Below are 11,004 nucleotides of genomic sequence, written 5' to 3' on the forward strand. Positions count from 1 at the left end.
GTGGAGGCGTGTGCCTAGAGTCCAGGTAGGAGAGTCGCAGAACCCAGGAGGCAGAGGTTGCAGTGAGTTGAGATGGCACCATTGCACTCCAGCCTAGGTGACACGGTGAGACTGTCTCAAAAAAAAAAAAAAAAAAAGAAGAAAAGAAAAATCCACAAGGGTTTTAAAGGAAGGTTTTACTGGAAAAAAAAAGTCCACAAGGGGAACCGGTTAATCAAATAAACCACACAGTTGATTTATTTCCATGAATTCAAAGCCTTTGAATGATGTGAACACTTACTCCCCATTTCTTTCTTACATTGTTACAAAAAAATTTACATAACAGAGTTTTCTTAAAGTGGCATTTTGTTGGTTATTATACTGATGATACATATTAACACTTTGTATTGAAGTATCATAAAAATCACAGGGCATTACAAATTTTTGATAAGAAGTAGTAATAGTATCCTCTTTTAACAACTGGAGGCTCCCAGGCATACTCTTTGGAGAGAAATTATTAATTTTATATTTTCATTTATATTTTGATGATAATCTTTTCTTGTTTTTACCAGTTATAAAAACAAAGCTTTTTCTTTGTTGTGATAATGTGCACTAAGACTTAGTTTCTTGAGCTAATGCTAAATAAAATGAGATCAATAGGGATATTCCAAGAGGTCGTGAGAAGTTTTTAGAAAGGATGGCATCTACATATATATGGAGCTCTGAAAAATGCTGGAGAGTATGACCTGGGACTGAAACTGTGGAACACATATCCAGTGTCACAGGCTCTGAGAGCAGAGAGAGTTTGCTCTGGGACCTGGAATGAGTGATGGAGAAATGTTTTAAACAAACAAACAAACAAATAGGCCAGGCACAGTGGCTCACATCTGTAATCCTAGCACTTTGGGAGGCCGAGGTGGGCAGATCACTTTAGCTCAGGAATTTGAGACTAGCCTGGGCAACATGGCGAAACCCCACCTCTCTATAAAAACAAACAAACAAAACAGGCCGAGCGTGGTGGCTCATGCCTGTAATCCCAGCACTTTGGGAGGTTGGGGCAGGTGGATCACTTGAGGTCAGGAGGTCAAGACCAGCCTGGGCAAAATGGTGAAACCCCATGTCTACTAAAAAATACAAAACTTAGCTGGGCGTGGGGCCACATGCTTGTAATCCCAGCTACTCACACTTGAACCCAGGAGGCAGAGGTTACAGTGAGCTGAGATTGCGTCACTGCATTCTAGACTCTGCGTCTCCAACAAACAAATAAAAAAACAATTGTGGGAGGATTCCTAGGTTTACTGCACTCCAGTTTAATGCTGGTACAGTACTCACACTTATAGCTCAGGAGTTTTCAAGGGCTGACCCACCCATTTTCTGCCACATGCAGTCAGCCCCAAGGCCTCATCTGTACCCAAAGACCTGTGGACAATAACTGCCCCAACAAAAAAAAAAACAAACAAAACTCGAAGCCTCTGACAGAGGAAACGTACTCCAGAGTCACCGTGAGCTGCCCCTGTTCCTGACCACCAAGCCCAGCCTGGACAGCCTGCTTTCCCGCCCTGGCTTGAGGCTGGCTCACTCCTGGATCTCTCCCTAGTCCTGCTTTCCCACTGGTGCCTCTAAGACCCCAGTGTGGGGTCCGCACCTCATCTCCCTGACACGAACAGGTATTGGTCCTCAAACACAGAAACACACTCTTAGCTTGGTTTCTGCTCTAGTTTGGTATTTCTACTTTTGAACTTTGTTTAGTGTTCCTTTCTAAAACCTAACCACTGGATCCAAGCCAGGGTTGTAGAGTGTCCACTCTGAGTCTGCTATTTTTCCCCAAGTGTCCCCTCAGCAAACAGCAGGCTCTGCTTTATCCTGGTGGGGGCTGGGTGCGCCATCTTCTCCAGCTACAAGACAGCAGAGTGGGTCTCCTGGAGGTTCTCCTCCAGCTTCATCCCCAGGTTGTCAATCCCAATGCTGGTGACCGGAGGCACGCTGCTTTCAGCCGGCTCGGCCGTGCGAGTCGGGGTGGAGCAGTACAGGATAAACCCCACCATGATGACGGTGAAGGACAGGATGTAGAGTCCTGAAAACTAGAAGAGAAGAACAGGTAGTGAATTGTGCCCCTCACATACACATCCCTGCTGTTGGCTTTTGCCAACTGTGCTTTGAGGATTACCTTCTCATAATCTTTTTCTTTTCTGTTTTTTGTAAGACAGGGTCTCACTCTGTGGCCCAGGCTGGATGGAGTGCAGTGGCGCGATCTCAGCTCACTGCAACCTCTGCCTCCCAGGCTCCAGTGATCCTCCCGCCTCAACCTCCAGAGTAGCTGAGACCACAGGCACTCACCACCACACCTGGCCAATTTGTGTGTTTTCTGTAGAGACGGGGTTTTTCCATGTTGCCCAGGCTGGTCTCGAATACCTGAGCTCAAGCAATCCGCCCGCCTCAGGCTCCCAAAGTGTGGGGGATCACAGGCATGAGCCACCATGCCTGGCCTCATGATCTTTTTTCTGAAAGTTGCCTAAAGAGATGCTAATGCACAAAACCTTCCTTTGTATGCTGGTGAATGATGGGACTCTGCCAACAGCACCCAGCACATAAGCCACCTGGATCCTTGGATCTTTAGGAGAAATGGATCTTTGCTTTTCTCTGTCATAATCCAGCTACACCCCACTCTGCATATAATCCCACTTAGTGGAGAAAATAAAAGGTCATCATGGATATCACAGAGAGCCCCGTTCAGACCCTAGACACAGCCTACAATATTGGTATGAAACAGAGGAACATAAGACTATGATGAAATGTGGAAGTACAGAAGTGGCATGTGCTCTACAGCCTCTCAATGTGTGCTATTCAATGAAATTCAGTTTGCTAAAATGTAATACATTATCTTGTCTCTGTAGGCAAGTACTACACGGTAAAATTTATGGTGGACTGAGCAGATTCAGAATTTTAGAGCTAGAAAGAGTCTAAGATACCAGAAGAATCCGAAGCCCAAAGAGAGGTGACTGGTGTAAGGTCCAGTGAGGACAATCACAGGGAACAGAGCCCTGTGAGAGGCATCTCATAGGCTCTCTGTTCCCGGAAGGACCAAATAGAGCAGAAGCCCATTCTGACAGACATTTTACAAGTATGGATGGAGTTTTTGGTGACCTTCCCCAGCTTTCCCCTTCCTAAGACTGAAAACCACCACCCAGAGCAAAATGCAATGAGGACAGAACACGAATTCATTGGGTATATATATGGAAAAATGATATACCCCAAAAGTCTAAATAAATTCTATTAAGAACTTTGTATATTTCCTCTTATTTCAGCTGAAAATCCATACAAAAGTTGAAGTATTAAAGAAATCAGTCTGTATTTTTTTCTTTTTTAAATAGAGTCTCACTCTGTCTCCCAGGCTGGAGTGCAATGGTGCAATCTCGGCTCCTGCAACCTCTGTCTCCTGGGTTCAAGCGATTCTTCTACCTCACCCTCCCGAGTAGCTGGGACTACAAGCACTCACCACCATGCCTGGCTAAGTTTTGTATTTTTGGTAGATATGGGGTTTCACCACGTTGGCCAGGCTGGTCTCAAACTCTTGAACTAAAGTGACCCACCCACCTCGGTCTCCCAAATTGTTGGGATTATAGGTGTGAGCCACTTGCGCCCAGCCTGAAGTTGGTATTTTGAAAAGTAATGATGCTATCCCATAAAGTGTTCACTGTTACCTGTGAAAAAACCTATATAACTTGTTCAAAATCTGTTCTATTTGGTTTGGTGGCTTTTAAATGTTCAGAAGAAAAACTATTATGTCTCTCTTAAGAAGGCAGGTGATTAAATTGAGTCACTTTTATTAGCATGGAGAGACTAATAAAGAGATTGAGTAAGTCTCCTGAATTAGAGGTGCTTACTTTTTTGTCTTGTAAAATTCTTTGTGTCTGGATCTATGCAGGAAGTTTCTTGCAGTTACTTTATTCAGCAAATATTCACTCAAGATCAATTTCAGGAGAGGCAGAGTGCTTAAGGTCTGACATGGATGAGTGTAAAAAATTCTGAGCCTCTTTTTCAACTGTCTGCTTCAAAAAATTAGAGTCAAAGTTAGACACAGTTTTTAAAACTTGTAGTATGTTAAGCTTACAATCTGCCTTTAAAACCTACTTCTTGGCCAGGCTCAGTGGCTCATGCCCTATAGTCCCAGCACTCTGGGAGGCCAAGGCGAGTGGATTACCTGAGGTCAGGAGTTTGAGACCAGCCTGGCCAACATGGTGAAACCCCATCTCTACTAAAAATACACAAATTAGCTGGGTTTGTTAGCAGGTGACTGTAATCCTAGCTACTCGAGAGGCTGAAGCACAAGAATCGCTTGAACCCAGAATGGGGTTGCAGTGAGCTGAGATCACACCACTGTACTCCAGCCTGGGCGACAGAGCGAGACTCTGTCACAAACAAAAGAAAAAAACTGCTTCTAAAGTGCTAGGTGTCTTCATTATGCTCTGAGTTTTTTCTACCTCTGTAATTTATTCTGAAGATTTCAGAAGACCCGTTCTTTGCTCTATAAGTCTTGAAACATTTGACCAAAAATAGTAAAAATCTGATCTAAGAATGAACTATTAGACATTCAGGGACAAAGGAACCCAAAGTAAGTGGAAAGGAATTTATCAACTGCATGCTCCGATTCTGAGAATAGTAAAGTTATGTGGCCAAAAAATGACATAAGAAAGGGATTTTTTCATTTTAAAGTTAAAAGCAGTTGAAACTATAGCCAGCCACCAACTGGCCTGCAACTGCTGTATAGAAACACCAGCACTCCTAGTGATGGCCAGATGAAATGCAGCCACAGCATCACAGAAAAACAAGGCTGACATTGTAGTCCATGACAATTTAGCTCTCAGAAAAAAAATCTGGGCCCATCATGATGACTTCTCTGATTCACTTTGACTTTATTTATTTATTTATCTTACTTTTTTAATTTTTTTTTAAGATGGAGTCTCACCCTGTCGCCCAGGCTGGAGTGCAATGGCATGATCTCGGCTCACTGCAACCTCCACCTCCCGGGTTCAAGCAACTCTCCTGCTGGGACTACAGATGCGTGCCACCTCGCCCAGCTAATTTTTGTATTTTTAGTAGAGATGGGGTTTCACCATGTTGGCCAGCATGGTCTCAATCACCTGACCTCGTGCTCCACTCGCCTTGGCCTCCCCAAGTACAGATGTGACCCACTGTGCCCAGCACACTTTGGCTTTTTTTTTTTTTGAGACAGAGTCTTACTCTGTTGCCCAGGCTGGAGTGCAGTGGCATGATCTTGGCTCACTGCAAGCTCTGCCTCCTGGGTTCACGCCATTCTCCTGCCTCAGCCTCCTGAGCAGCTGGGATTACAGGTATGTGCCACCACGCCCGGCTAATTTTTTATATTTTTAGTAGAGACAGGGTTTCACCATGTTAGCCAGGATGGTCTCGATCTCCTGACCTCATCATCCACCCACCTCAGCCTCCCAAAGTGCTGGGATTACAGGCGTGAGCCACCATGCCCAGCCTGGCTTTTTAAAAATGATGGTACCAATAAGCTATAAACATTCCTTCAGTCTTAGTTCAGGAATACCTTAACCAGCAAGTCTGCAAAGATAACAGCTGGTTCCTTGACATGTAACCTTGCAACGCAAAAAGGTTTACATTCCTTAAGTAGAAATTTCTGAGAATCCACTGAGCTTAATGTATCAATAATTCAGTTAAGTGTTGTGAGTTCATGGTTGACTTCTGGGAATAGCATAAATAAGGATTTGTCTGGATACAAAATTTTACAAGGACAAAGAAATATAGTTGATAGCCTCTACTGAAACTAAAATGATCAGGTAATGGCCAACATCCTAACTATCTGCTCAAATGACTGTGAGGAAAACAGGAAGCAGGTCAATAATCCTTTACTGAAGGCACGCTGAGAGAAGGCAGGTCTCGCTCTGTTAGCCAGGCTGGAGTGCAGTGGTGGTGTCAGATGATGACTCACTGCAGCCTCAACCTCCCTGGGCCCAAGTGATCCTCCCACTTCAGCCTCTTTCTCCAGTAGCTGGGACTACAGGTACACACTACCATGTCTGGCTAATTATTTTTGTATTTTTATTTTTTGTAGAGATGGGGTTTTGCCATGTTGTCCAGGCTGAAAAGAGATTATTTCTAAAGCAGGGGTTCTCAAAGTATAATCCAAAATCCTAAAACCTAAAATGCTGGGGAGGAATCTATACAGTCAAAGCTATTATTACTTTTTTTTTTTTTTTTTTTTTGAGACAGAGTTTTGCTCTTGTTACCCAGGCTGGAGTGCAATGGTGCAATCTCGGCTCACTGCAACCTCTGCCTCCCAGGTTCAAGCGATTCTCCTGCCTCAGCCTCCTGAGTACCTGGGATTACAGGCATGTGCCACCACGCCCTGCTAATTTTTGTACTTTTAGTGGGGGGGGGGTGGGTTCACCACGTTGGCCATGGCTGGTCTCGAACTCTTGACCTCAGGTGATTCACCCACCTCAGCCTCCCAAAGTGCTGGGATTATAGGCATAAGCCATCACGCCTGGCCCTCAAAACTATCATTACCATAATACTAAAATGCTATATGCCCTTTTCACTTTCATCATCTTGCAAATGCACAATGAAATGTTCTAGAAGATATATGACATGTGATATCACAAGGCAGAAGGAAGAAGTAGAGGTGAGAATCCAGGTGTTTTCTAGTAAGCCACACAGTAAAGAGATTTTTAAAATATAAATCAATGACATTCTTCTATTTTTTTATTTTGAAAAATACATTTTTTCATAAAAATGCTAACATGATGAATTTATTATTTTCTTAATGAATTATTTTTTAATTTATCCATTTTCATTTATAATATGGTAAATAAAGACTGGGGTTCTGAATTTTTAAGCATTTAAAAGGGGCTTAAGATTTTGAAAAGAATGCTCAGCAAGCCATGGATCTAAGAAAAAAAAGATGAGAACTACTAACCTGCTGCCCTAGGAATTTTCCAAGTAGCTGTCAAGTTGAAAAAAAAATCTATATACTTGGTTCTCTCTGATTTTGAGACTTTAACATGATGCAATCATAAGCTTGAGATTCTCATCTTAACAATGAAATTAAGGTGGAAAGTGCAGTGGCAAGAAGCCTGGACTGATAGAAGACTGACAACTAAGACTTAGTAGTGGTTTTACCACTAACCAGCTGCTGACTAAGGGTAAGTCACTGAGCTGCACATCACCTCCCCAGGCCTTTGTTCCTCCATGTCTAAAATAAATAGCTCCACCAGGTATTAGTGGCTCATGCCTATAATCCCAATACTTAGGGAGGCTGAGGAGGGCAGATCACCTGAGGTCAGGAGTTCAAGACCAGCCTGGCCAACATGTGAAACCCCATCTCTAGGAAAATACAAAAATTAGCTGGGCACGATGGAGGATGCCTGTAATCCCAGCTACTCAGGAGGCTGAGGCAGGAGAATCATTTGAACCTGGGAGACAGAGGTTGCAGTGAGCCAAGATCACACCATTGCACTCCAGCCTGGACAATAGAGTGAGACTCCATCTCAAATAAATAAATAAATAAAATAAAATACAATGAATGGCTCAATCAGTTCTGAAGGAAAGGTATATCAGACTCTCTGAGGATGTTATTTTTTCAAACTTCATATTTGCTCTCTTGCTTCCCCTGGAGATACTGATATATTCCCTCCCACCCCACCTGCCTTGAGAATTAGTGCATGTAATAGGACCCACTGCTGATGGCAGCAGGTTACGCTTGTAAATTAGGCTGTGATGATGTGGATAGAAAAAGTCTGAAAAACCACTGGACTGAATTACCTTTAAGATATAAAATTATGGCCGGGTAAGGTGGCTCAAGCCTGTAATCCCAGCACTTTGGGAGGCCGAGATGAGCAGATCATGAGGTCAGGAGATCGAGACCATCCTGGCTAACACAGTGAAACCCCGTCTCTACTAAAAAATACAAAAAACTAGCCGGGCGAGGTGGCGGGCGCCTGTAGTCCCAGCCACTCGGGAGGCTGAGGCAGGAGAATGGCGTAAACCCGGGAGGCGGAGCTTGCAGTGAGCTGAGATCCGGCCATTGCACTCCAGCCTGGGCGACAGAGCCAGACTCCGTCTCAAAAAAAAGAAAAAAAGATACAAAATTACTATCAAAGATAGAACCGTCCCAATTATGCATGCATGATAAGCTGGCCATCTCTCTTTCCTTTCCATCAGGTACTCCAGACTTTTTGTCTGTCTACCAAGGCAAAAAGAATGAATGAAAAAGTTCCTAGTGCTCAGGCTGAGTTACACTGTCCCTCAAGGTCAACAGCAGCTCTGGGTCAGCTTGTTTATCACCTAGCAACATGCGTCAACAATTCCATAAGCTAGTGCCCTGGGCCATATCATCGAAGGTGAAATCCATGTATTTCACTTTTTTTTTTTTTTTTTTTTTTTTGAGACGGAGTCTCACTCTGTCGCCCAGGCTGGAGTGCAGTGGCCAGATCTCAGCTCACTGCAAGCTCCGCCTCCCGGGTTCATGCCATTCTCCTGCCTCAGCCTCTGGAGTAGCTGGGACTACAGGCGCCCGCCACCACGCCCGGCTAATTTTTTGTATTTTTAGTAGAGACGGGGTTTCACCGTGTTAGCCAAGATGGTCTCCATCTCTTGACTTCGTGATCCACCCGCCGCGGCCTCCCAAAGTGCCAGGATTACAGGTGTGAGCCACCGCGTCCGGCCGTATTTCACTCTTTAGAATAACCCTAGAAGGGCAATTCTTATGTGAACCCATTTTCTAATTCACTAGTAGTAAAGGGAGGCCTGACCAATGAAATTCTTGCCAAGAGGATGAGAAGGTTTTATTTTTTGATCTAGAGTCTTGAAGAAATCTGCTGCGTTTTTTGGATCCAAGCAAGTATTCTTATTTGAACATGCTCTATTTGTTTACCTTATAGCCAAACAGAAAGAGTCCAACGAAAAGGCTGTAGAGGTCCGCTGTCAGGATGCCTAGGTTGACGGAAGTGGCACTAGTGACTTTAATCACCAATGGCATGAAGCTATAAAGGCAAAACATACACAGGGCAAATGCCACAAACAGCAGGGCTGTGGAAAAAAACATGGAATATTGAATATTAGGGCAAGAAATCATAAGACAAAGGAGTTTGAGGCTTGGCTGCCATATAAAACTCCCTAACCCTTTAGCATATTATCTACAAAGCCTCTTGTTAACAGTTGGCTTTGCAAATGAGACCACAGAGCTCTCTGGAAAAAAGAATATTAACAGCAAGTTGTAATGTAGATAAAGGACCTCAAAAGTCCAACAAGGTATTGGATGATCAAGGTCAGAAAATCCTGCTTATAGGGTGACTGAGTCCATTGCTCTTACCACCCCTTGCTATGCACCCTGCCAGGACACAGTGATGCCTGCAATAAAAGGCCAGTAAAGGCAGAATCAACATCTCGTGTCAAGAAAAATCATTATCTTTTCTTCGCTTTTGTTTGGTTGGACATGATTCGTATAACTGGATTCAGAATAAAGTATCTTTAAAGACATCAAAGACAGTTATTAGGTCCACTGTATTTTGCTCATCTCATTAAATTAAGTGCTCCAAGGCAGCACAACATAATTATCCTCTTTAGGACCGTGCTTGCCATGTGGATGTTGCCTACATTAGCAATTATCTCTGCTTTGCAACCACTTCTTTAATCTCATCCCATACGCAGCACGCGCGCGCGCGCGCGCGCACACACACACACACACACACACTTTCTGGCAATCTAAGTTATTTTTATTTTTTTCGAGACAGAGTCTCACACTGTTGCCCAGGCTGGAGTGCAGTGGCGCAATCTCAGCGCACTGCAACCTCCGCCTCCCAGTTTGAAGTGATTCTCCTGCCTCAGCCTCCCGGGTAGCTGAGAGTACAGGCGCTCGCCACCAGGCCTGGATAATTTTTTTTTTTTTTTGTATTTTTAGTAGAGACGGAGTTCTCCATGTTGGCCAGTCTGGTCTCGAACTCCTGACCTCAGGTGATCCACCCATCTTGGCCTCTCAAAGTGCTGGGATTATAGGTGTGGGCCACCACGCCCAGCCCGCAATCTAAGTTATTTAACTAAATTAAATTATCAAGCATGGTAGACAATCTTCAATGACACCTATGTAATATTTAACTTTTCCCCACCCCATCATTAAACCTGGTTCAAATCTTTTCTGACTGTCCCATCACCACTTTCTTTTCCTTTATTTATGCAGATGCCTAGGAATATCAGATGACAGGAGCAATGGGAGGTGAGGGAGATTTCACACCACTGACGATTCAGGTTAATGCTTCACAAATTATATCAAGCAGATAACCTTCGCAAGAAATCTGAGGACCCAAGATACAGGTCTCCTTGAAAGCTGGTTTGACCAAAGGTCAATCTCCAGTCTTGTTCAGGATCCCTAGTAACCAAAGGCTATTCCTGCGGGTAAAGATTAAGAATTAACTTTTATGGAAGTTTATCTACCAATTTTCAGAGAAAGCTCAATGTAAACCACTATAGCTGATATGTATTAAATCACTCTGGGATTTTACAAAGGTGTCTAAATATTAAAATAGAGCACAATATAATCCTCTAGATGTTCATTTGTTAGTTAAAGGAAAGAATGCTGACTAAAAGGATTTCTTTCTTTACATACCAATTTTCCAGTCCCAGTGAATGCTGGCAATATCCTTATATTCCACAATCAATCTGAGATTAAAACAAGAGGTCACAGAGAGGTCCACATACTAATTTTCACTATTTTATAAGCATTTTAGTCACTATACTTCAGCTAAAGTGCGGAATTACATGGACTTTTGAATTTGTCTTAGGATATAAAAATAACTATCTTCAATAAAAGTGACAATAAAACCAAAGGTGCTCTGCAATAACAGTCAAGTATGGGAAAGAAATGTGATATTATGCTTTGTTTTTGAATAAGCTTAGGAAGTTAATGTGTTAATATTTTCTGGAAATAACTAAAAAAGAAAACTCCTTACTGGTAAATGCCTCTACCACATGCTAATCAGGAATCCT

The 11,004-nt window shown here is 43.2% G+C and overlaps 1 protein-coding gene across 1 annotated transcript; it reads right to left on the bottom strand.

The window, feature by feature from the left end:
• Positions 1–1,650: 1,650 nt before the first annotated feature.
• LOC113222833 (solute carrier family 35 member F2-like) lies at positions 1,651–10,677 on the bottom strand (the record flags this gene model as incomplete). Its single annotated transcript, XM_026452427.1, has 3 exons — positions 1,651–2,060; positions 8,897–9,051; positions 10,625–10,677. Coding segments are annotated over 3 exons (394 nt in total), but the record flags the coding sequence as incomplete, so codon positions are not given.
• Positions 10,678–11,004: the final 327 nt, after the last annotated feature.

The sequence above is a fragment of the Piliocolobus tephrosceles genome, unplaced genomic scaffold (assembly GCF_002776525.5).
Source record: "Piliocolobus tephrosceles isolate RC106 unplaced genomic scaffold, ASM277652v3 unscaffolded_35484, whole genome shotgun sequence".
NCBI classification, from domain to species: Eukaryota; Metazoa; Chordata; class Mammalia; order Primates; family Cercopithecidae; genus Piliocolobus; species Piliocolobus tephrosceles.